General features: G+C 43.9%; 1 protein-coding gene across 3 annotated transcripts; it reads left to right on the top strand.

Annotated features, from left to right (window-relative positions):
* Positions 1 to 1,781: 1,781 nt before the first annotated feature.
* On the top strand, positions 1,782 to 26,119 carry LOC141140841 (mitochondrial amidoxime reducing component 2-like). Of its 3 annotated transcripts, XR_012244006.1 has the most exons (8): positions 1,782 to 2,119; positions 3,456 to 3,629; positions 7,270 to 7,435; positions 8,375 to 8,515; positions 10,598 to 10,662; positions 18,426 to 18,497; positions 19,659 to 19,871; positions 26,013 to 26,119. XR_012244006.1 is itself a non-coding variant. In XM_073628352.1 (7 exons), exons 1-7 carry the CDS (start codon positions 1,893 to 1,895, stop codon positions 19,783 to 19,785), a joined length of 972 nt encoding a protein of 323 aa, XP_073484453.1. In that variant the 5' UTR covers positions 1,782 to 1,892; the 3' UTR covers positions 19,786 to 20,678. The 3 variants fall into 3 exon arrangements, 2 of the variants coding, with proteins under 2 accessions (XP_073484453.1, XP_073484454.1); XM_073628352.1 differs by lacking the exon at positions 26,013 to 26,119 and having other exon boundaries at positions 19,659 to 20,678; XM_073628353.1 differs by lacking the exons at positions 19,659 to 19,871; positions 26,013 to 26,119 and adding an exon at positions 10,851 to 11,039 and having other exon boundaries at positions 18,426 to 18,475.
* The last annotated feature ends 874 nt before the right edge of the window (positions 26,120 to 26,993 follow it).

Below are 26,993 nucleotides of genomic sequence, written 5' to 3'. Positions count from 1 at the left end.
GTTTTTTTACTTATTACATTTTTTGCTGCACTTAGAATGTCGGAGCTGATTTTTATTCAGGCATCTGATATTATTATTTCTGACACAATGATAACAATTTGTATTAGTCGGTCAAAGGCAGATCAACTAGGTAAAGGTATTTGGGTTCATTTGTATGCTTGTAGTAGCTCTCCTATTTGCCCTGTAAAATTGTTAAGAAATTATTCTTATATTAGACCTTTAACATATAATACATGAGTCTGGTTCTCCTTTAACCAAATATCAATTCAATTGTGTATTTAAAAGATGCTTAGAAATTTTGAACTTAAAGAATTCTCATCTTACATCACATTCTAGGTTAGGGCTAGACAATAATATAATAAAGAAAGTTGGTAGGTAGAAGTATGATAGTTATTTATTATATATTCATAATAATCAATCTTTTTGATTCATTTCAGGTAAATGCCGAATAATATGGATTGTTGGACATTCCTACGTTTTTTGAGCACATCTGAGAGCTAAGAAAAGAGTGTATACTAACAATTTAGGTTTGGATCCTCTGAGGTTTAGAATTTTTTGGTATGGTAAAAGGGGTATGGTATGGGCAAATTTAATGTTAGAAATAGGTAGGCTTCTTCAGCGTTTTCCGCCGGGCAGTTGCCAAATTTCTGCAAGTCTTAGGTATACTCTCATTTAGACATGTGGAATTAGAAGGAGATATAAAGGGTTTATATAGAGAAGATGGGATTCATTTATCTGACATCGGATTGGACATTTTTAACGCAGATTTGAGTACTTGTGTTGAAATGGCCGCGGTGCAGGGTGTTGGTGACAGGTGGATTTGAGACCACCTCAAAAAGACCACCTGTCTTTTGGATAGTTTTGGAGTCTGAAAATATTATATGCAGCCTGAGTCGTAGTGGCTAGGTTGTTTAAAGTTTATTGATTTGGTTTTATTACGATGAATAAAAATATTGTCTTCAAACCAATAATAAAGCAGCTGCGGCCTTATTTATTCCAACACTGATTTTCTTATTTATAGTTAAATTAGTTAATAAGGGTTCCTGCCTGCTATCCCATGATAGGAAAAGGGGGAGATGGTTTCAAATCCCCCCTTTTCCTAATGGAAGAGCGGCAGGATGGGCAGTTTCAAGCCCCCCTTGGGAAGCCTGCAAAGGCTCTCAGGTGGACGCCTGGTACTCACGTGGCCTGGGGAGAGGAATACGGGTGACTTTCCCGGGCTTTGGGGGTACTGGTCATAGAGACCGGTTAAATCTGGTCAGATCCAGCACAGGATAGGGCTATATAAGAAGGGTTCCGTCCAGTCAGGCTAAGTCGCCCCAGAAGACAGATCTGTGGTATTCCCCTCCCTCCTCCCCCTTTTTTTCTTTTTTGTCGCGGCTGTAATTATGTGGTGGTGTCACCTTTGTAAAAAAAAAAGAAAAAAAAGAAAATATATAGAATTTATACAATGGGGGACTAATCTGTTTTTGAAGTTTGATATTATTTTGTTTAAATATTGTGTGGATAGTTTTGGAGTCTGAACCTATTATATGCAGCCTGAGTCGTAGTGGCTAGGTTGTTTAAAGTTTATTGATTTGGTTTTATTATGATGAATAAAAATATTGTCTTAAAACCAATAATAAAGCAACCGCAGCCTTATTTATTCCAACACTTGTCTGAGTTTCTTATTTATAGTTAAATTAGTTATTAAGGGTTCCTGTCTGCTGTCCCATAACTTCTTTCTTTGTAAAATAAGAGTATGGGAAATAGTTAACATAATAGTAGGTGGATCCAATGGCTGGGAAAGGATCCAACTCAGTTGTTTTTGTCATGTAGCTTTACAGGGAGTGGTGTTATGCAAGATCGGGCTGTGATAATCTGGAAGGAAGTCCCCTCTTGCACACACAGCTATGGAGACCCTCTCGAAGCACCGCACCCTCCTGATTGGCCTGGCTGGGCTGGGGGCCGCAGTGGCCGTCACCTGGCTCTTTATGTCCAAGAGGAAGAAGATGCATGTGCGGAAGGTTGGGAAGATCTCACAGCTGTTCCTCTACCCTGTAAAGTCATGCAAAGGGATTCCCCTTCAAGAAGCAGAGTGCAGGGATTATGGACTGAAGTATGGAGAGCTCAGTGACAGGTATAAAGACTTATTTTGCTACAAGAGTGTTGTATGACTCACCGAGTTCAATAAGACATTACAAAGTTCAGCGATAGTGTGCAAACTGCAGTAACCCATAGAAAACAATTACTTTCACATATATGCCCATTTATATTTGTTATTGAAAAGGTTACAAGTTAGGCCTTATTTACCTGTCAGGGGATGCACAGAACATCTTTGCATGAGCACTTCATTCCCTACCCATGCATGCACAACCTGCTCTCTCTTGCAGCTCAGCATTCTGCAAAAGTGACAGAGAGTGAGCTGTGCATGCATGGGTAAGGAACGAATGCAGAGAGCTCATTCGTGAGTTTCTGGGGCCACGCATCCAACGCTCCATACGTCCTGTGCATACCCATGCAGGCAGTCCTATTCATGTCAATTGAAATGTAGTGACTACATAGGCATGCCCATGCATGCAGCCACTGCTCCCACTTTGACATCCATACGGGTGCACGCTGTCTGCGTTCCAATCTGTGCACCACCTGCACAGATGTAAAATTAGGAGCAGTGGCTGTGTCCATGCAGCTGCTGCATCCTCCCCTCTCCTCTCCTCTCCTCTCCCCGCTCTCTCTCCTCTCCCTGCTCTCTCCCCTCTCCCCTGTCTCACTCCTCTCCGTGCTCTCTCCTCTCCCCCTCTCTCTCCTCTCCCCGCTCTCTCTCTCCTTTCCCTGCTCTCTCTCTCCTCTCCCGCTCTCTCTCCTCTCCCCGCTCTCTCCCCACTCTCTCTCTCTATCTCCTCTCCCCTCCTTTCTCTCTCCTCTCCCCGCTTTTTCTCTCATCTCCCCCCTCTCTCTTCCTTCCCCACGCCCTCTCTCTCTATTCTCTCCGCTCTCTTTCTCTCTCTCCTCTCCCCGCTCTCTCTCTCTCCTCTCTTCGCTCTCTCTCTCCTCCCCCTCTCTCTCCTCTCCCCCCTCTCTCTCTCCTCTCCCCACACTCTCTCCTCTCCCCACTCTAACTCTGTCTCCTCTCCCTACTCTCTGTAATCTTCTTCCCACTCTCTTTTTTTCTTTCTTTCTTCCCCCCTCACTCTCTCCATCTCTCTCTGTCCCACCTCTCTTCTCTCACTTGCTATTTCCCGCCTCTCCCTTTCCTCTCTCCCACTTATCCCATGCCCTTTCTCATCCACTTTCCCCTCTCCCTTCCCCCTCACTCCGCTCACCCCCATCCCCTTATTCCATTCTACCCCCTCTTGCTCTCCCCTTTTCTATATCCTCTTCTAACCCCTCTTGCTCTTCTCACACCCCCTCCCCCTCCTTGTGCCCCCCTTCAATTTGTATTTTTACCCTCTTCTGTCCCTCTCATATCATTGCAGACATTGGCTTGTTGTAAAGGAGGACAAAGTTCATGTTACAGCCAGACAGGAGCCTAGCATGGTGCTGATAACGGTGACCTGTGATAAAGGATATTTAACTCTCAGTGCACCAGGAATGGATAAACTGGACATTCCCTTGAAGCTGCCAACTAGAAATTCTATTTTTACCTGCAAGTATGTATTCCAGAAAATAGCAATAACATAGCACCCATCTATTCCATAGCACTACACAGAGGGAGAATATATGTTCTGTTTCAAATGAAGATTTATGAATTGACATACCTTCTTATACCTAGTCTTTCTGCACAGTATGGTCACCTGCTTACTTAACATCAGCCACAGGCTGCTTAAAGTGGTTGTAAACCCTCTGGGACAACTTTCACCTACAGGTAAGCCTAGATTAAGGCTTATCTGCAGGTGCTTGCAACATCTCCTTAACCTACACGGTTTAGGAGATATTTGCGAAAAAGACTGTACCGATGTCTACAGCGCATGCACGTTAGTGAAGGCGAGCATGCCGTCACCAATGGCTCCCACGCGCATGCGCCGGAGTGACGTCATCGCTGCTCCGGCCACTCACAGCGCCAGAGCAGCAATACCCGGAAGTCACTCCGGGTATCATGGCGCCGACAAAGGACGTGAACGAGGGTTGCTTCGGGGGCTTCGATCTCAGGTAAGTAATTCATAATGAGCTAGTATGCTATGCATACTAGCTCATTATGCCTTTGTCTTGCAAGGTGCATGTTTTTTTTTTTTTCTTCAAAGGCTTTACCTCCTCTTTAACTCTTTAATAAGATACAGTAGTTGAATCCATAGCATGTTTACTTCAGATAATTGCAGTACAGAGGATATGTTTCAAGTCTTTTGAAGTGTAGGAAGAAAATAGCTTTCTTAAGCCCTGTCTCTGTGAAGCACTATTACTGAATGAGAGAATATGGAAGATAAAGAGAGAGTCTAGCTACGGCTGAACTAATTAGTACTAAACTGGAGGGGAGGAGAGGGGAAGATATCAAAATCACATAGTAAGCAAATTATAGTGGCCCAAAACCACCACTAGATGTCACAAAACGACAAAAAAGAAAACCTTATGCAGTTCAATACAAGACAGAAAAATTACAAAAAAGGATGTCAGGACAATATACATATGCCGTAGTACTATGCACATACAATAAAACATTAGAGAACAGAAATAGAGATGAACAATCTAATAGAGATGAACAAATAGATTTGTGCCTCACTTTGGATGGGCAACCCATTATACTCAGTTTAAGCTACTGAATCCTGTAAACACCATACAGTTTTAAGCAAAACATACATTTCTAAACTTGCTGGCATTGAATTTTTGGATAAAAAGTTTTTAGCCATGCGCACTTGTGCAGTAATCGTGATGCATCGCAGAATCTAATCAAATCGTGGACAGGATAATCGTAATCGACTCGTAAGACCAGTGAGGATGCGCACTCCTAATAGTTATATAATGGATATGGGCTAAAAGTGCACACTCTCAGATTTAATTTGAGGATATGTTTATCCAGAGGAAGGGTTTAGGAATTACAGCTCTTAAGAATAGCCAACCTCCTTTTTCCTGGGACCAAAAGTAATTGGACAATTGAATCAAAAGTTTCCTGGCCAGGTGTGGGGCTACTCCTTCATTATTTCTTCATTAATTAAGCTGGTAAAAGGTCTGGAGTTGACCCTAATGCTATGTACACACGATAGGATTTTCCGACAACAAAACCGTGGATTTATTTCTGACCGATGTTGGCTGAAACTTGTCTTGCATATACACAGTCGCACAAATGTTGTCGGAAATTCCGAACGCCAAGAATGCGGTAACTTACAACACGTACGACGAGCCAAGAAAGATGAAGTTCAATAGCCAGTGCGGCTTTTCTGCTTGATTCCGAGCATGCGTGTAATTTTGTGCGTCGGAATTGTGTACACACGATCGGAATTTCCGACAACAGATTTTTTTGACGGAAAATTTGAGAACCAGCTCTCAAATTTTTGTTGTCGGAAATTCCGACAACAAATGTCCAATGGAGCCTACACACGGTCGGAATTTCCGACAACAAGCTCACATTGAACATTTGTTGTCGGAAAATCCTATCGTGTGTACGGGGCATAAGAGTGGTATTTGCAATTGGAATCTTTTGCTGTGAACATGCATCATTTGTTTAAAGTAGCTGCCCATGCTGCAAGTGAAACAGGCCATTTTAAGGCTTCAAAAAGGAAATAAATCCATCAGAGTGATAGTAGCAACATTAAGAAGGGCAAATTAACAGTTTGGTACATTCTGAGGAAAGAAGAATGCACTGGTAAGATCAGCAACATAAAAAGGCCTGGACGTCCACAGAAGACAACAGTGGTGGATTCACAACATCCAGACAAGTGAAGGACACTCTCCAGGAGGTGGGCGTATCATTATCAAAGTCTACACTCAAAAGAAGACTTCACGGGAGCAAATACAGAGGGTTCACCACAAGGTGCAAACCATTCATAAGCCTGAAGAATAGAAAACCCAGATTAGACTGTGCCAAAAACATCTAAAAAAGCCAGACCAGTTCTGGAAAAGCATTCTTTGGATGGATGAAACTAAGATGAATCTGTACCAGAATGACGGGAAAAATAAAGTGTGGAGAAGGCTTTGAACAGCTCATGATCCGAAGCACACAACGTCATCTGTAAAACATGGTGGAGGCAATGTGATGGCATGGGCATGCATGGCTTCCAGTGGCACTGGGTCATTGGTGCTTATTGATGATGTGACAGAAGACAGAAGCAGCCGGATGAATTCTGCAGTGTTTAGAGATATACTGACAGCCCACATTTAGCCAAATGCAGCAACGTTGATTGGATGGCACTTCACAGTACAGATGGACAATGATCGAAAACACATTGCAAAAGTAGCCCAGGAGCTTTTGAAGGAAAAGAAGTGGAATATTCTGCAATGGCCATTTCAGCATGCATTTCACTTGTTGAAGGCAAAACTAAAGGCAGAAAGACCCACAAACAAAGAAATGAAGGATTCTCAACAAAATATTAATTAACATTTTATTTATGATTATTATAATTTGTCCAAATACATTCGAGCCCCTGAAAATGGGGGGGGGGGGGGGGCTGTGTATAAAAATGGTTGCAGTTCCCAAAATTTGTACTTGATATTTATGTTCAACCCCTTGAATTAAAGCTGAAAGTCTGCACTTCAAATTAATTTGGATTGTTTCATTTTAATATATATATATATATATATATATATATATATATATATATATATATATATATATATATATATATATATATATAAATATATTGTATATTAACATTGGCCCCTGCCCTCAAGGAGCTTGCAATCTAAGGTCCCTACTCCCATTTATACATACTTGGGTCAATTTAGAGTAGACAGGATCCAATTAACCTACCAGCATGCCACTGACATGTTGGAGGAAACTCGGATATTCACCTGACTGAACAAATAATTTTTTTTTTTTTAAGTCCTAAACATTAAAAAAAAAGGAAAATTTGTGCAAAACCACTTTACATTGCCTATAAAGTAACCTGTAAACTGGCCAAAATTCCCAGAGACCTGCTTTAACATATTCGACTAACAGATTTTATGCTGAAGACACGTGATTTTAGAAAAATGCATTTTTCTGCATCACCTAACCCCCCCCCCCCCCCCTTTTCAAATACGATGTTTATGCACTCAGAGACATTGAGGATATGTAAATGAGCTGCAATCCCAGTAGAATAATGCTGATAAAAAGTGAAAAGAACAGAAATCTGTTTATTGTGTTTTACTTTTACTGTTGAGGGTCCATGGGAATGAGGTCATGGGCAGAGACTGCGGAGACGAAGCATCTCGCTGGATCACAAAATTCTTGAAGAATGTTCAAATGTACCGCTTAGTACAGTTCGAGGACAGGATGAAGCGCCGGAATCCAAAGAAGGAATATCCCACATACACTGAGAATGACCAGGTGAGCCGGTATAGTCTGCAGGGTTCAATATTGAGTTGGCCCACCCTTTGCAGCTATAACAGCTTCAGCTCTACTGGGAAGGCTGTACACAAGGTTTAGGAGTGTATCTATGGAAATGTTTGACCATTCTTCCAGAAGCGCATTTGTGAGGTCAGGCACTGATGTTGGACGAGAAGGCCTGGCTCATAGTCTCCACTCTAATTCATCCCAAAGGTGTGCTGTCAGGTTGAGGTTAGGATTCTTTGCAGGCCAGTCAAGTTCCTCCACCCCAAACTTGCTCATCCATGTCTTTATGGACCTTGCTTTGTGCACTGGTGCTCAGTCATGTTGAAACAGGAAGGGGCCATCCCCAAACTGTTCCCACAAAGTTGGGAGCATGAAATTGTCCAAAATGTCTTGGTATGCTGACGCCTTAAGAGTTCCCTTCACTGGAAACTAAGGGGCCAAGCCCAACCCCTAAAAAACAACCCCACACCATAATCCCCCCTCCACCAAATGATTTGGAGCAGTGCACAAAGCAAGGTCCATAAAGACATGGATGAGCGAGTTTGGGGTGGAGGAACTTGACTGGCCTGCACAGAGTCCTGACCTCAACCTGATAGAACATCTTTGGGATGAACTAGTGTAGAAACTGCAAGCCAGCTCGTCCACAACTGTGCCTGACCTCACAATACGCTTCTGGAAGAATGGTCAAACATTCCCATAGACACACTCCTATACCTTGTGGACAGCCTTCCCAGAAGAGTTGAAGCTGTTACAGCTGCAAAGGGTGGAACTAAGACTGGGATGCCATTAAATTTTATGTGCGTGTAAAGGCAGGCATCCCAATACTTTTGGTAATATAGTGTATAAGCAGTCAAACTTTGCTGCAATAACCCAACTAAATGGTCAACAATATTGTCAGTATTTTCAATTTGGCAATGTTCTACTATCCACCAGGTGGCGTACCCTGACCTCAGTCCCCTCCTGCTACTCTCTGATGCCTCATTAGAAGACCTAAACTCAAAACTGGAAAATAAAGTCTCCATCCGAAACTTTCGCCCAAACATTGTGGTCTCTGGATGTGAACCCTTTGCCGAGGTAAAGTACATAATTAAGTCAAATCTGGATGAAGGAAGAATTGCCACTCTTGGTGACTGATGGAGGAAGCACAATCCCTCCTAAATGACTGATGGTTATCATTTCTCATCCTTAGTAACTGATGAGAGAAGCACTACCCATTTTTTTTAGGACCAATGGAGAAACATCATCCTTCGTGACTGATGAGCTAGGTGCTACCCATCTATAGTGACAGATGAAGGGAGTACAACCCACCCTTAGTAGTTGATAAGCTGAACACTATCCATTCTTAGCATACCTCCCAACATTTTTGAGATGGGAACGAGGGACACCTACTTGCAAACGTATGTAGGCATAGGACACGCCTCCTGCCACACCCCCCTGAAGGAGACTTAACCAAAAAAAAGGTTAATTAAATCCACAAGGGCTTTTTTTACCACTATTCCTTTATATTGGCTTTAAAAATTTACAAATGCAGCAATTTAGAAATTGGATGAAAGGTTTAGCCCTGGAAAACACTTTTTGAAAGATAAAAAGTGCATTTTATATACAACTATATAGTTTAGACCAAAAATGAGGGAGAAACGAGGAGGCCCTTCTCCTCTCGATTGGCTCACTGGCTGTGATTGACAGCAGAGGGAGCCAATGGCTCCCACTGCTGCTAAATACCAATCAGAAGTGCGAGTCCCTGGAGAAGCAAAGCTCTCATGTACATCGCCGGATCGAGAGGGGGCTCAAGTAAGTATGGGGGGGGGGGGTCTGTGGGGGAACTGTACACAGGTTTTTTTTTTTTATACCTTCATGCATAGAATGCATTATGGTGAAAAACCTTGATCCTTTACAACCACTTTAATTCATTTTTAACATTCAAAGCAAATTCACCCATCCATGTCTCCATGTTTTATTTTGCTGAGAAATCACTTTGAAAAACACCCCCTAGCATTTCTGGCCATGGCTATTTTGAGTAAGGGCAGTTGATTCATGTATTTACTTGCTTTACTTCTGAACTGCCCTTCGCTCAAGCATGCAGACAGGAGGGTGTGCTTTTCTGAGAGAACCCCTCCTCTTCCCTTCTTGAAGACTCCTGGGATATATGACATCATTTGGCTAGGCCTGGAAACCAGGAAGTAACTGAAGAAATGTAAGAAAAAAGTTTAAAGAGGAACTGTAATACAGTAAAAAAAATATTTGCCATTCTGAAGCTTCCCTCCAACCACTTTGCATATTATTTTATATATACTGTGTATCTGTACCTGCCAAATATGCTGCAGAAATCTCCCTCTACTGAGTCTGGCTGCAACCATTTTAACTGTGGGCAGCTGAAGCTGCTGCCTATTCACTTCCTGAATTTACACAAACACACAGAGGCACACCTCCAGCTCTCATTGGCCCTCTTATGACTCATCTATTCCTAGCAAACTCTCAGGAGAGTGAGAGAGAGAGAGCTGTGCATGATGTCATAAACCTAGGTTAATGACCAGACAAGAAACAGGAAGTGGGCTGTATAAGGTATTTACTGGCAGAAAAAAAAAGTTTTACTATCCAAAGTTAAAACAGCAAGGGCAGAAGATTTAACAGATGGAAAGTTTAGAAAATGACTGAATTTCCGCTTTAAAACAAGTAAATATGATATATTCATATCTATTTACTAATGCTAGTAGCATAAGGATTAAAAATAGTCAATGTTGATTGAGAGTGTGACGTTCCACCTTAAGAGGATCGCCAATCCATCATAAACATCTGTGTTAAATGTACATAATATAAAGTTGAGAAATGCTGCACTTTGCTGTCTTGATGTGGATTTCTTGTATTCTATTGCCACCTAATGGTAAAATGAAAGAATTGTGTTCACAAAAAGATGAAATTCCTACAGAAGAGAAATAAATAGTAAAGAGTCAATGAGTTTACAATTTTTTTAACCAAGGTAGGTATTGAACATTTTAGTTTTTATTTGTCCATTAAATCTTATTTATTTTCAATTAAACTGTTTGGATAATAACGACTCTCCTATTTATGTCTATATAATATTATTATTGCTACTATACAGGATTTATGTAGCGCCAACAGTTTGCTTTATAACACATTTTTATTTTCTGACTGTAGGACTCCTGGAAGGAGATTCAGATTGGCGAACACGTGAGATTGAAACAAGTCATGCCTTGTCCGCGGTCAGTACATGTACAGACTGTTTGTTTTCTCTTCTAATATAAAGATGAACTAAAGTCTAAACTAAAAATGTTCTATACTTTCTAATGGCTGTTTGAATCTTGAACTATACACTATTAATTATTGCCTCCGTTTGAAAACACAGAAAAGTGAAAGGAAATCCCCACTTAAACATTTCTCACCAAAACAGGTGTCCCCAATGGAAGATCCCCCCACCTCTGGTTCTGGAGACAACTGAAAAATTATTCTGCCTGGTGACAATGGCCACTGAGACAAATAACCTCAGAGAAAAAAATACTGTTCTATTTGCTCCAACTGAAAAAAAGTATTTCCTGATTCCCTAGGCTAATTGAATATTCCGTGGATCAAAAGTCTTAAGGTTATTTATTATAAAAGTTAATATCAAGTTATATTCTGTGCATTTAGAAACTTGTAGGCAGGTACGTTTGGTATGTTTGGTACTGTGGGTAGGTTTCTTTAAAGAGGAACTGCATTCTGCTAACATAATTTGTAAAAAAAAAAACAAACATCTTTGCCATTCTGAAGCTTCCCTCCAACCACTTTGCTTTATTTTATATATACTGTGATTCTGTACTTGCCAAATATGCTGCAGAAATCTCCCTCCACCAAGTCTGGCTGCTGCCATTTTAACTGTGGGCAGCTGAAGCTGCTGCCTGTTAACTTTGTGGATTTACACAGACACACAGAGGCACACCTCCAGCTCTGCAGCTCTCATTGGCCCTCTTATGACTCACCCCCTCATCCCCCCTCCCTACTTTCCTGGAAAACTCTCAGGAGCTGTGGATGATGTCATAAGCCTAGGCTTTTACCAGACAAGAAATAGGAAGTGGGCTGTATAAGGTATTTACTGGCAGAAAAAAAATATGTTACGATACGATCCAAAGTTTAAACAACAAGATTTAAGCAGAAGATTTAATAGATGGAAAGTTGAAAAAAATGACTGAAGGTCCGCTTTAATTTCTGGTTGGTGCATGCAGGGGTTAAATTTTTTTGTGACATATCTTTACTTGTATTTGTGGTCACTTCCCTTTTTGAAGGCTATATATATTCAAGGGAAGCCGACCTCGTGGTGCAGTCCCATGTGGGGGCAGTACGGGGGACTTGTGTGTTATGGAAACCATTTTGTGGCAGTGTCACCCTTTAATGTGACCCAATTGCGGGCAACTATGTGGATGGACTTTCCTACCTAAACGGCATGGGCAGCACCACTAGAGGGAACAGCACAGCCAATTGTAATGTATTGTACAGCCATTTGTGAGCAACAGTTTTGTGATAGTGAATGTTACCTACTACTTCAATTAATGTAATGTGGAAATGTATTCAGTAATAAGTTCTTGTTTAAAGAAGAAGTTGTCTGGCCTCCATTATTGAAGGGGAGGGAACAAGTGTGTTAGAGGTAGAGGGGGTATTTACGAAAGGCAAATCCACTTTGCACTACAAGTGCAAACTACAAGTACAAAGTGCACTTGAAATTGCACTAAAAGTGCACTTGGAAGTGCAGTCACTGTAGATCCGAGGGGAAGATCTGAAATGAGGGGAAGCTCTGCTGATTTTATCATCCAATCATGTACAAGGTAAAATGCTGTTTTTTATTTTCCTTGCATGCCCCCCTCGGATCTACAGCGACTGGTTGCAATTTATCCCTTGTACTAATGGGTGATGTGATCTAATGTGTATTTGCTTGTTTTTTTCTAAGCAATGTAAATGTAAGTTATGTTATATGTATATGATAACCTGAGAGCATTGTGTCTTTCCTTACTTTGAACTTTTTCTGTGGAATACCACAAATGTTGTTTTTGTTTTGGATAGAATGGAGAGGAATTAGAGTGCTTGTCAGTTTTTACTGCTGTCTGTGCCATGTCATGTGATTTGACTGGTGAAATCGCATGACAAGTCGGTAATGGGAATGTTCAAAACGATGCGATGCCACATTCATTCAAAAAAGTAGTTCCTGCACTACTTTTGGTGATTTTAGGTGTGACATGTATAGACATCTGTGCATGAAGCCGCACAGATGTCTTCAAAGTCACACCTGAAGTCACACTGACATGTGGCTTTGAATCCGTGAGATTTCAGCTGAAGTTCCACGATTTTAAAGCTGCATTCAATGTGAATGAGGGCTTAAGGAGATTCACCCTCTCTATTTGTCCTGTTTACCGTTGTCATTGAAAGCAAAAGTAAAAGAAAATCCCAATTTGGGTTGTCCCCAAAAAAGTAATAGAGGGGAAATGGGGACACTAGTTCTGATGACCTGGGGATCCCCAGAGAAATCCTATAATTTGCAGGGATTTCCTCTCACTTCTTGTTTGGCTATGGGACAGCAAGGGAAGGAAAATCTCCACAATGGGACACAGATGACAGAATAAAATCTGACAAGGGTTATAACCTTCCCTTACTCTATCCAATGAATAAAAAGTTCCTATAGTTATACTTTAGGCCCCTTTCAAGCGATCGGCCCACAAAAATCCGCCTGTCCATTTTTCAGGCTGATCTGAGCGGGCCACCCATTGACTTGTATGGGCAGGCGGATGTCAGCGGAGATGTGTCCACTGACACCCGCCTGACATCCGATCCTACAAGATCCGCTCGAAACAGATGGATGGCGATACGTTCGCCATCCGTCCAGCGGATCGGATGAAAACAGATATGGTGTCTGTTTTCATCCCATCTTCCCATAGAGAACAGCAGGGCTCTGACAGGCATGTCTCTGCACAGTGAGCGGAGACAGACCTGTCATCCGCCTGCTCATCAGGGATCAACAGATCCCCTGAGCAGATCTACCCCATGTGAAAGGGGCCTTAACGTTAAATCTCCTTTTCCTCCAGACAAACCAGTGCCTCCTTTTTATTTGTAATGGCCTTAAAGTGAACAACATGGTACCAAGTTTATTATGTTGACGCACTCTCTATCACAGTGATGGCGAACACATGGCACGCGTGCCGCTGCTGGCACGTCGAGCCGTCTCTGTGGGCATGCCGTGACAATTCAGAAATTACACTGTCAAATCATCTACACCGCGCCCGCGAACTACATCTCCCATAGTTCTCTGGGGCTAGCAGTGATGTGTCTGAGTGGGCGTGACGCACGCGCCAAACAAGAGCGCTGAAGCCACGCCCCCGTTCTTTTATCTGACGTCTCTTCATCTGACGTTCCCTGCCGACGCACCTGTGGGAAATCTCTTCATCGGACACACCGGAGCGTCCAGGAACTGACCCCACACTGCAGCCCAGTGAGTTATCCACTTGCCGACCCACCATAGCTGAAAGACGGCTACAGCGTGGTCGGCTTATTCTGGGAGGGCGTCCATGGACGTCCTCCCGGAATCTTGCTCCAGCGCGCCCTACAGTGTGAGGGGAGAGGGGGAGGGGAGAGATCGTTTGCAGAGTATGGTTACTGAGCAGCGATGTGGGCACCACAGATCCAGCCCACAGCGCTGCTCAGTACCCATACTCTGCAGTACTCTGACCATACTCTGACCATACTCTGACCATACTCTGACCATACTCTGCAATACTTTGCAATACTTTGCAATACTCTAACCATACTCTGCAGTACTCTGCCCATACTCTGCAGTACTCTGCCCATACTCTGCAGTACTTTGCCCATACTCTGCCCATACTCTGCCCATACTCTGCTCATACTCTGCTCATACTCTGCTCATACTCTGCAACACTCTGACCATACTCTGACCATACTCTGACCATACTCTGACCATACTCTGCTCATACTCTGCTCATACTCTGCAGTACTCTGTCCATACTCTGCAGTACTTTGAACCTGTGTCCTGGCCTATGGACAACAATGACAAATATTTTTTTTTTATTCCAGCCCTTTGTATCTACAGTGGACCCAGCAGAGCGGTGTCAGCAGTTTCACAGGACTAGGGATGAGCGGAACACCCCCCTGTTCGGTTCGCACCAGAACATGCAAACAGGAAAAAAGTTCGCTCGAACACGCGAACACCGTTAAAGTCTATGGGACACGAACATGAATATTTAAAAGTGCTAATTTTAAAGGCTTATATGCAAGTTATTGTCATAAAAAGTGTTTGGGGACCCGGGTCCTGCCCCAGGGGACATAGATCAATGCAAAAAAAAAAGTTTTAAAAACGGCCGTTTTTTCAGGAGCAGTGATTTTAATAATGCTTAAAGTCAAACAATAAAAGTGTAATATCCCTTTAAATTTCGTACCTGGGGGGTGTCTATAGTATGCCTGTAAAGGGGCGCATGTTTCCCGTGTTTAGAACAGTCTGACAGCAAAATGACATTTCGAAGGAAAAAACCCATTTAAAACTACCAGCGGCTATTGCATGGCCGACAATACACATAGAAGTTCATTGATAAAAACGGCATGGGAATTCCCCACAGGGAAACCCCGAACCAAAATTAAAAAAAAAAAAAATGACGTGGGAGTCCCCCTAAATTCCATACCAGGCCCTTCAGGTCTGATACGGATATTAAGGGGAACCCCGGCCAAAATTAAAAAAAAAAAGACGTGGGGTTTCCCCTAAATTCCATACCAGGCCCTTCAGGTCTGGTATGGATTTTAAGGGGAACCCCGCGGCAAAAAAAAACCAAAAAAACGGCGTGGGGTCCCCCCAAAAATCCGTACCAGACCCTTATCCGAGCACGCAACCTGGCAGGCCGCAGGAAAAGAGGGGGGGACGAGAGTGCGGCCCCCCCTCCTGAACCGTACCAGGCCACATGCCCTCAACATTGGGAGGGTGCTTTGGGGTAGCCCCCCAAAACACCTTGTCCCCATGTTGATGAGGACAAGGGCCTCATCCCCACAACCCTGGCCAGTGGTTGTGGGGGTCTACGGGCGGGGGGCTTATCGGAATCTGGAAGCCCCCTTTAACAAGGGGACCCCCAGATCCCGGCCCCCCCTGTGTGAAATGGTAAGGGGGTACTTACCCCTACCATTTCACTAAAAAACTGTCAAAAATGTTAAAAATGACAAGAGACAGTTTTTGACAATTCCTTTATTTAAATGCTTCTTCTTTCTTCTATCTTCCTTCATCTTCTTCTTCTTCTGGTTCTTCTGGCTCTTCTGGTTCTTCCTCCGGCGTTCTCGTCCAGCATCTCCTCCGCGGCATCTTCTATCTTCTTCTCCTCGGGCCGCTCCGCACCCATGGCATGGGGGGAGGCTCCCGCTCTTCTCTTCATCTTCTTCTTCATCCTCTTCTCTTCTTCCTTCTTCTCTTCTTTATTTTCTTCTCCGGGCCGCTCCGCACCCATGCTGGCATGGAGGGAGGCTCCCGCTGTGTGACGGCGTCTCCTCGTCTGACGGTTCTTAAATAACGGGGGGCGGGGCCACCCGGTGACCCCGCCCCCTCTGACACACGGTGACTTGACGGGACTTCCCTGTGACGTCACGGGGAATGCCACAGGGAAGTCCCGTCATGTCCCATGCGTCAGAGGGGGCGGGGTTACCGGGTGGCCCCGCCCTCCGTTATTTAAGAACCGTCAGACGAGGAGACGCCGTCACACAGCGGGAGCCTCCCTCCATGCCAGCATGGGTGCGAAGCAGCCCGGAGAAGAAAATGAAGAAGAGAAGAAGAGAAGAAGGAAGAAGAGAAGAGGATGAAGAAGAAGATGAAGAGAAGAGAGGGAGCCTCCCCCCATGCCATGGGTGCGGAGCGGCCTGAGGAGAAGAAGATAGAAGACGCCGCGGAGGAGATGCTGGACGAGAACGCCGGAGGAAGAACCAGAAGAAGATGAAGGAAGACAGAAGAAAGAAGAAGCATTTAAATAAAGGAATTGTCAAAAACTGTCTCTTGTCATTTTTAACATTTTTGACAGTTTTTTAGTGAAATGGTAGGGGTAAGTACCCCCTTACCATTTCACACAGGGGGGGGCGGGATCTGGGGGTCCCCTTGTTAAAGGGGGCTTCCAGATTCCGATAAGCCCCCCGCCCGCAGACCCCCACAACCACTGGCCAGGGTTGTGGGGATGAGGCCCTTGTCCTCATCAACAGGGGGACAAGGTGTTTTGGGGGGCTACCCCAAAGCACCCTCCCAATGTTGAGGGCATGTGGCCTGGTACGGTTCAGGTGGGGGGGGCCGCACTCTCGCCCCCCCCTCTTTTCCTGCAGCCTGCCAGGTTGCGTGCTCGGATAAGGGTCTGGTATGGGTTTTTGGGGGGACCCCACGCCGTTTTTTGTTTTTTTTTGGCGCGGGGTTCCCCTTAAAATCCATACCAGACCTGAAGGGTCTGCTATGGAATTTAGGGGGAACCCCACGTCATTTTTTTTAAAATTTTGGCTGGGGTTCCCCTTAATATCCATACCAGACCTGAAGGGCCTGGTATGGAATTTAGGGGGACTCCAACGTCATTTTTTTTTTTAATTTTGGTTCGGGGTTTCCCTGTGGGGAATTCCCATGCCGTTTTTATCAATGAACTTCTATGTGTATTGTCGGCAATGCAATAGCCGCGGGTAGTTTTAAATGGGTTTTTTCCTTCGAAATGTCATTTTGCTGTCAGACTGTTCTAAACATGGGAAACATGCGCCCCTTTACAGGCATACTATAGACACCCCCCAGGTACAAAATTTAAAGGGATATTACACTTTTATTGTTTAACTTTAAGCATTATTAAAATCACTGCTCCCGAAAAAAACGGCCGTTTTTAAAACTTTTTTTTGCATTGATCCATGTCCCCTGGGGCAGGACCCGGGTCCCCAAACACATTTTATGACAATAACTTGCATATAAGCCTTTAAAATTAGCACTTTTGATTTCTCCCATAGACTTTTAAAGGGTGTTCTGCGGCATTCGAATTTGCCGTGAACACCCCAAATTGTTCGCTGTTCGGCGAACTTGCGAACAGCCAATGTTCGAGTCGAACATGAGTTGGACTCGAACTCGAAGCTTATCCCTACACAGGACATTGCTCTTCTACAATTCTGTGTTTATTATGTACCTTTTTTGTGAAATGTCCATACTCTGCAGTACTCTGCCCGTACTCTGCAATACTCTGCAGTACTCTGCCCATACTTTGCCTTTGCTGGGCATTTTTAAAGATGCCTTTGCTGGGCATTTTTAAAGATGCCTTTGCTGGGCATTTTTAAAGATGCCTTTGCTGGGCATTGGTAAAGATTCCTTTGCTGGGCATTGGTTAAGTTGCCTTTGCTGGGCATTGGTAAAGATGCCTTTGCTGGGCATTGGTTAAGTTGCCTTGGCTGGGCATTTTCAAATACGTGCACGTGTACAGTTGTTTTTTTTTTTTTTTTCAATAAAAAAAAATGTTTAATGGAAAGCTCTGTTATTGTGTTTTTCTTTTTAAACAAAAGCTGTTAATTAGTTTGGACAACTGTACGAGTTGTTTTTTTTCTAAACTAAAACCTCGGTATTCAGGTTTAATTGCAGTGTTGGCACTTTGAAAAAAATAAGTTGTTTTGTGTTGCAGTTTGGGCACTCGGGCTCAAAAAGGTTCGCCATCACTGCTCTATCATATTCCCCCTTAATTGTCTCCTTTGATGGAAGAATACATTCAATTAAGTTACATGTTTCCTCATAGCAGAGTTCCTCAATGCCTTGTATTTGCCCTTCTCTTGACAGTTTTCTATGTAAATACACCCTCAAAGTAATTTTTGCCACAGAATGTTTTTTGGCTTTCCTGAAGTTTCACCGAGGTTATACTATGTAGCCGGGTTAGATGTAAATCATGCTTAGCAGATTTTATGCTTTAACTATTCAACTTAATTTTTTTTCCTGACGTCTATGTATTATGCCTGTTTTTTATAGATGTATTCTGACCACGGTGGATCCTGACACCGGAATTATTAATATGAAGGAGCCCCTGGAGACGATGCGCAGGTCTGTCAAGGAAGAATATGGAACTTTTCAACATGCACTTAAAGAAAAAAGGCTGAGTTTGCTCTGCCGCAGTGTGTTAGCGCGCTCGTGTTAATGTGTGTTATTCCAAATTGCACCAAAATGCATCAAAAAAGAGAGAATGCACTATTTTTGGAACACAGTGCACCAAAAGGCATGCTAATGCATTAAAGCGATTGTAAAGGTAAAAATATTTTTTCATAAAAATAACAAACAGAGTATACTTACCTGTTCTGTGCAGTGGTTTTGCACAAAACAGCCCAGATCCTGCCTCTTGGGTACCCCACTGGTGCTCCTGGCTCCCACCCTTCACTGAGTGCCCCCATAGCAAGCCGCTTGGTGTCCATTGACACACACAGTGCCCCCTGTTCCCTCACCACTGGCTGTGATTGACAGCAGCAGGAGTCAATGACTATCGCTGCTTCCTCTGAGCCATTGAAGGAAAAGACAGAGAGAGAGAGAGAGAGCTGTGATGATGCTCCTGGGCATGGTGCTGGATAGACATTGGGCTCAGGTAAGTATAAAAGGGGGGGGGGGTTGTTTGCACACAGAAGGTTGTTTACCTTAATGCATAGTTACCCTTTAATGTACATTGTGTTGCTCTGTAAAACAGGTATGTTATGCTATCTTTGAGAATGAATGGCACCAGCTGTATAGGAGAGATATTTGATATAGAGCTGTGCTGTAGAACTGTCAATCTTTAAAAAAAACATTACATAGTGAAGTGTGATATTTTCAATATTGCCTTGAATCTATCACTGATCATGACCTTATTTGTACATAAGCAACATTAATAAGTATTATACAATTTACACATTGTTTAGTACTCCTTTTAATTGTTCTATTTTGGGCACCCGCATCCTGTCCTGCATTATTGCCTACTGTTAATAAAGGGTACATGGGCAACAGTAGCACTCCCTAAATTTGCAGTAGTGCATCCATCTACCTGACTTTCTTTTGTTAGTAATCTGGTGATCCAGAAACCTCTCCTTGTGATTCAATACAGCAATTCTGAAATACCCTCATTGCAGATTCCTTGCTGCCAACTAGGACGTTCCTTACAGTCACCAAGCAGGTTCAAGCCCAGTTTTTAATCTGACTGGTGAACCTGCAGATTACATTACAACTTGTGTTTCTCTACAGTTACCGGCTGTGTGATACCGCGGATAAGGAGGTCTACAAGTCTTCTCCACTCTTTGGACAGTTTGTGAGAATTCAGAAGAAGGGGATGATTAAAGTTGGAGATCCTGTATATGAGATATCCTACTGAATGCTTCTGCTGGTGAAAACGAACCACCAAATCATAAACTGGACCTGCACAAGACTGGCTGTACTTGGAGAGATCTATCACAGAGAGTGAGTGGCAATCAGAGATCTGTACCACGCACTTTACCATGTCTACATTTTCAGGATTTGTAATAGATTTTATCCCCAGCTTTGTGAACACTCAGTTGTGTTTGATTATCAAAAGTTTGATTATCCAAACACTGAAGCTTCTCTGCGCTAAAGCATTTCACCCATATGGGCTTAATCATATATACTCTGATTAAGTCCATATGGGTGAAACATGTCATCGGTGTGTGGCCCTGTCTATCTTTTTGATACTTGGGGAATTGAGCAAGGATGGATTATTGGCAAGCACCTAGACCTTTTTTGAGACTGCACAGAAGAATGTGGACATTGTGGGTGTTATCTTCTACAATTTACTCAGTTGTGTTTGGCTGGCTAACAACGCTGCTGCTCATTGTGAGGCAGTGGATTAGCATTGTCAGCCTGCAACAAGAAGTGTAGTTTCCGGCAGGATCTCCAGGAAACAAACTTTGCTACAGAATTACAAAAAAAGCTGCATATAATGTAGTGTGATAACAAACATACTGAAAAATAGTTTCTGGGTTTACATTTCCCCTGGATAAAACACAACTACCAGTGTCCTCTGTGTCCCTTCCCTGCTCCTCTGACCTTACTTCTCCAAGGATATAGACATGCTTAGTAGCTATCAGTTTACGGGGTGCTCTGTATTACTCTATATTACCAGAGTTCTGCCATGCGATTTAATGATCCTCCATGTACCAAAGATATTTCTGTGCTGCTATAATTAATTGCCATAGTAAATGTTAAGATTTACGTAATATTTCTTAATAAATGTATAATTCAAATACTTTACTTTTGTTAATTTTTTTTTTTTTTGGGGAATGTATAATTTATTTTTATTCAACATACATACATTTTTCCAAGCTTGCTTTTGTTTTTTTTATACTGTATTAAATATATAGATTTTTAGAATAGCCACTAGACAGCAGAATTTAAGCTTTGCTGTGCCATTCACTCAGAGTATAAAAAATTGGGACTTCAGTTTCACTTAAATCATACAGGTGAAATGCTGATCTGATGCAATCGGAGATTGATTCTAATAATATAATGATCAGATGAGGTGGATAATTTTGTGGCATGCGTCTACGGTCTTTCAAAACTTGAAATCGTAATAAGCATGTGTTCAATTAGCTTTCTTAGATGAAGTGTTATAATTAATTTAAAAATTGAAATACAAAAGACCAGAAATACGTGTGATTAACATTTATTGTTAAAGGAGGCTTCCATATACAGATAAGTCCCCCACCCGCAAAAGCCCACAACCACTGGGTCAGGGTTGTGGGAGAATGGCCCTTGTTCTCATCAAAATAGGGACATGGTGCTTTACCAAAGTACCCACCCCCCATTTTGAGGACATGAGGCCTTGTATGTGTAGCAAAGTCTTTAACCTCTTCCAGTCTAAAGAGAATCTTCAGGGCCAAAGTTAGCTGACATCCTTCTGTATGTGGTGAGTTGTGAGGCATAGTGGGTGCAAGATGGATAAAGTTATTGGGCGCCAGACACTTCTTGGATGTAAAAGAGGTTTTATTTCTCTTAACAGTCCTTTTTATAGTTTTGAAGGGAAAGAGGGTTAGGGCCATGACACCCTTAGGCAGTTGCAATTTCAATTGGCAGACTCTGAGACTTCAATAAGAGGACAGCCGTACAGGGAGAGGCCTCCAACAAGGCGCCACATCTGTACGTGCAGGATTGCTGTCTCCTATGGCAACAGTCTTTCACAGTTCCTAACTCAAATTGTAACAGTTCTCTCAGCTTCACTACGACTTCTACTTGTAGTTCTTCGGCCCCTTGAGCTCCTGGTCTCTCACTGGACCCTCTGATTCACTGACTCTGAATCCCTGGAGCTCCTCAAAGCTTTGCGGTGGTATCTCCCTCAAGCGTCACCCACGCTTCCTTGCTGGGTCCCTAGCTTGGCACTCCAGATACTTCTCAAGCTTCACCCCTGCTGACCGACTCAGCTTGACTCACAAGGCTGCTCTGCAAGCATCACCTCCGTTGGTTGGGTCCCTGACTTAAACACTGTCTGAAGTTTTCCGATTCTCCAGCATGCCTGTTCGGTGAGAATGCTGTTCCGGTACTTGCTTTAGTTATTCACTGTGGTCCCTGGTAAAGGTGGATGGACCCTTAGAGGTGACAGCTTCTCTTTTACCTCCCGTCCACTGACAGGTTCTCCGGCTGGGATTGGACTGTAAGCCGCAATCCCAACCCTGATCTGCCCTCCTAATTCTGGATAGGCCCTCACACAGCCTGGCAGCCAGATGCCCCTGGGATAGGCCAAATCTCCGGCCTAGCAGCCCGGGGCATACGACACACATCCACCCAGATAGCCGTCCAAGTGGCACAGAACACAGATCACCTGACCTCACCCGTATATATATATTCTCCCAGCAGGCCAAGGGATTCAAGAAAACCCTTGCCCATGGGCTGAGATATCCCATATACCCATAACCTGACCTTGGGTTGTCCTTCTCATATCTAGTACCACCAAGTACCCGGCCACCTCGTGGTAGAAGAGAAAAGTGCAACCAGGCCAAACTTAGGGAGAAATTAATGGATCTCTAGCAATTGACCAGGGTAACAACTCCTGGTAAGTAGATTTGTGAGGAGCTCCCTGACTAAATCCCAGGGTGCTTCATCTGGATCAGCAGTAAAGGGGGATGGGGGGCCATACGCTTGTCACTCCCCTTTTCTGGCCTGCCAGGCTGCATACTCGGATGAGAGTCTGGTGTAGAATTTGGGGGAACCAACAATGTCTTTTTTTGCATGCAACCCACATTGACATCCATAGGGTCTGGTATGTATTTTTAGGAGAAACCCATGCTGTTTTTTTTTTTTTTTTTTTTTTTTTTGTGCTGAGCTCCTCATTAAAGCGGAGGTCCGGAAACCTGTGGAAAAAATAGAAACCAGCAGCTACAAAAACTGTACCTGCTTACTTTTAAATAACAGCCACTCACCTGTCCCACGATCCAGCGGTGTGCTCAGCCCAGTCCGCCTCACCTGCTGTCCTCGGTCCCTGGTGCTGGTATCTTCACTATGGGCACCTGGCTTTACAGCCTGGTGCACACTGCGCATAAGCGAGAGTCGCACTGAGCATTGTGAATGGCGGATGCAGTCTTCTGGGACCTCTCAATGTCCCAGAAGACTGCAGGGGGGAGGGGGGAGAACTTCAGTTTCCGACCACCTAGGCAGTCGGAACAGGGATAGGCAAGCCCCGGCACGCGAAGCCTCTTTTGCCAGAACTCGACTCCCTCCCCATCAACAGAGCAGCGCAGGGAATTGTCAGTGAGCCACTAATGCATTCCAATTTCAGAATTCCCCACGCCGCACCTGCACTGAGGTGGAGGCACTGTGCCCCCCACACATTGTAAAAGATGGGAAACATTGTTTGGTTCTCTAACTTTGCTGTAGCTGTGATCTTCAGCTTTTGTGATGGGGAAGAGATTGGGTGCAGTTCTGGTAGGGGGGGCGGTCCCTGTTTCCAGGATGAGGAGGACTGTCATTGGCCACTGCCAAAGCCAATCACAGTCTTGCTAGCCCGTCCACCATCTGGAGGAAGATGACTTGCTTGGTTGCCACTACCAATCTCAGAAAGAAGGGATTTCACTGTGATTGATAAAACCACAATCGGGTAATCGGAATTACTGTTGGGTACTTTGTTGAAATTATTCCTGAACCTTTGCGTTACTTACTACTGAACCCCTGCACTCTGTGTCCCTTTAAGCCACAGCCAGTATTCAGTGCAATGAAAATTACATCCAACTTTTGCTGCGGCGCAGAAACTTTTTCTCAGCTGCGGGGGGCCCAACTTATGATCCTGCACAGGCCCACTGCTTACAGAAAATGCTCCTGACCTGAGCTCATCATTGCGCATCCATTCCAGATGCTTGTATGTGACATCACATACATCCCATACATTACATACATCACATACAAGCAGGTGGGCTGGATGTGAGAGGTGGATCAGCAGGATGAGTGTGCCAGGACAGGTAGATATGTCTCATCTCTGCTTCCTTTCACCACTCTGCATATCATAGATGAGAAGAGGGTACAGCGGTGGGGCAGATGTGCAGGAGGGTACAGAGGTGGAAGGGATGAGTAGGGGGTTCAGCAGTGGAACAAAAGAGCAGGGGGGTACAGTGATGGTGCAGATGAGATGGGGATTCAGTGGTGGGACAGAAAAGCAGGGGGGGTAGAGCAGTGGGGCAGATGTGAAAGGAGGTGTATTGGTGGTGCAGGAGAGCAGGGAGAACAGAGGTGGGGTAGAAGAGTGGGGGTACATTGGTAAGGCAGATGAGAAAGTGGGTTACAGTGGTGGGGCAGATGAGCAGATGGGTTCAGTGTTAGGACAGATGAGAAGGTGATTCAGTAGTGAGACAGAAGAGCATGGGAATATGGTGGTGGAGCAAATGTGCAGAGAGGTACAGTGGTGGGAGGGATGAGAAGGGGGTTCAGCAGTGGGACAGGAAAGCAGGGAGGTACAGTGGTGGGGCAGATGAGAAAACGGGTACATTGATGGTACAGAAGAGCAAGGGGGTACAGTGGTGGTGCAGATCTGCAGGAGGTACAGTGGTGGGAGGGATGAGAAGGGGGTTCAGCAGTGGGACAGGAAAGCAGGGGGGTTACAGTGGTGGGAGAGATGAGCAGGAGGGGTTCAGTGTTGGGGCAGATGAGCAGGTAGTTCAGCTGTGGGATAAAAGAGCAGGGGGGTACAGCGGTGGGGCAGATGTAAAAGGAGGTGCATTGGTGGGTCAGATGAGCAGGGGGTTAAAGTGGTTGGGCAGAAGATCAGGGGGTACAGAGGTGGGGCAGATGTACAGGGGGGGTACAGTAGCGGGCAGAGGAGAAAGGAGGTACATTGGTGGAACAGATGAGCAGGGGTTTACAGCGGTGGGGCAGAGGAGCGGGGGGGGAGTACAAAGGTGGGGCAGATGTGCAGAGGGGTGCAGAGGAGAAAGGTGGTACATCGGTGGCACACATGAGCAGGGGAAACAGAGGTGGTACAGATGTGCAGGAGGTACAGTGGTGGGGCAGATGAGCAGATAAGTTCAGTGTTAGGACAGATGAGAAGATGGTTCAGCAGTGAGACAGATGAGCAGGGGATACAGCGGTGGAGCAGATGCGCAGGGAGGTACAGTGGTGGGGCAGATGAGAAAAGGGGGAACATTGGGGGGGCAGATGAGCAGTGGGTTACAATGGTGGGACAGAAGAGCAGCGTGGTACAGTGGTGGGGCAGATGTGCAGGGGGTTACAGTGGCGGGGCAGATGAGAAAGGGGGTACATTGGTGGGACAGATGAGCAGGGGGTTACAGTGGTGAGGCAGATGAGCAGGGGGTTACAGTGGTGGGGAAGATATGCAGGGGGGTACAGTGGTGGGGCAGATGTGCAGGGTAGTATAGTGGTGGGGCAGATGTGCAGGGGGTACAGTGGTGGGGCAGATGTGCAGGGGGTACAGTGGTGGGGCAGATGTGCAGGGGGTACAGTGGTGGGGCAGATTTGCAGGGGGGTACAGTGATCTGAGGTGTGAAGGTGCATATATTGGGGCTGATCTGAGGTGTGAGAGTGCAGGATGTTAATTTCTCATTACCACTCAAGTAGTTTACAGCATGTACACACTGTGCTCAAAAGGTTGCCTACCCCTGTTGTAAAGTGTTGCACAAACTGTTGGTACTATATAAATCCTGTATAATAATAACAGCCATTCGTTTACAAACAGAAGTAAAGCGGCCAATATTTGCGCCAATTTAAACAGCATTTTTTAGTTAAAATTTTTAGTAAATGTCAGTTTTGCTGTAGTAGGATGTATAAAATTGCTGCTCTCTGCCAAATACAATTTCTTTTTTTTGCATTGCAACATTTCTCTTATGGCAGTGCCCGCCCCCCACACCATTTGCTTGACAACCCCTTGCCTATTTGTCTAGAAAATGGCTATTACCTTTTTTCTTTTTTTTTTTTTCAACATTCGGCTCTTCTTGACTTCAATGGGGTTCAAATTCAACTCCTGCACTTGAGTCAAGTTCTGCAAACCTACCACTATCCCAAGTATGTTCAGCTAATCCCTGATAACGTTATTCCACTTCCTCACAATTAGCATCTTTTTAACCTGTTGTGCAACCTCCTATCTGATAGATCTGATGGGCAGCCCAACGCAAACTGAAGAAATACACATGGCTGGCTGACAATGCTGCTGTGGATTAGCCTGCAACAGGAAGTGCTGTTTCTGGCAGGATGTCCAGGTAACAAACTTTGCTACAGAATTACAAAAAGTTTACATTACAATTGTTCTCCTGGAAAAAAAGCCTTCTACTATCAGTGTCCTCTGTCTCCCTTCCCTGTGCCTCTGCCCTTACCTCTCCGAAGATGTAGACTTGCATTCTTGGTAGCTAACAGTTTACGGGGTGCTCTGTATTACTCTATATTACCTGAGATTAACTGATACACTCTCTGCCATAAGCGAGAACTTCAGAATAGTATTTCAGAATGGTTTCGACCATGTGATTCAGTGAACTTCTATGCACTAAAGATATTTCTGTGTTGCTATAATTAATTGCCATAGTAAATATTACAATTTACATAATATTTATTAATAAATATATAATTCAAATACTTTACTTTTGTAAATACTTTTTAAGGGAAAAGTAAACATTTTTTTCAGCATACATACATTTTTCTAAGCTTGCTTTTATTTTTGATACTGTATTAAATATAGAGATTTGTAGACTAGCCACTAGAGGACGCTCTCAGTAGCTTAGTGCAAATACACAGTCTCTGTTCTTTACAACGGTTTCGAAAAACGGGGTTATTTACTAAAGGAGTTGAGAATCTTCATTTGATGAATTGTAAGTACAATCACTTTAATTATCCGCGAAAAGAGAGAAGCTGCGCTAAATAAATTGGCCCGTGAGGCAATGACCAATCAGAGGCTAGTAAATGCACTCACAGCTGAAAAAATTGATAAATGAAAAACCAAAAAATGGTGTAACTAATATGGTAAACCAAAAGGAATTAAGATTAAAGTGAACCAAATACACCAATATGACAAAGGATAAATCTAGAATTACACTGAGAGAATCAATTCAGAAAATAGTAAAAAACTAAACAATGGAAAAT

Source organism: Aquarana catesbeiana, linkage group LG04, assembly GCF_042186555.1.
Source record: "Aquarana catesbeiana isolate 2022-GZ linkage group LG04, ASM4218655v1, whole genome shotgun sequence".
Lineage (NCBI taxonomy): Eukaryota > Metazoa > Chordata > Amphibia > Anura > Ranidae > Aquarana > Aquarana catesbeiana.
Note: the sequence above shows the minus strand (reverse complement) of the source record. Positions and strands in the feature narration are given on the sequence as shown.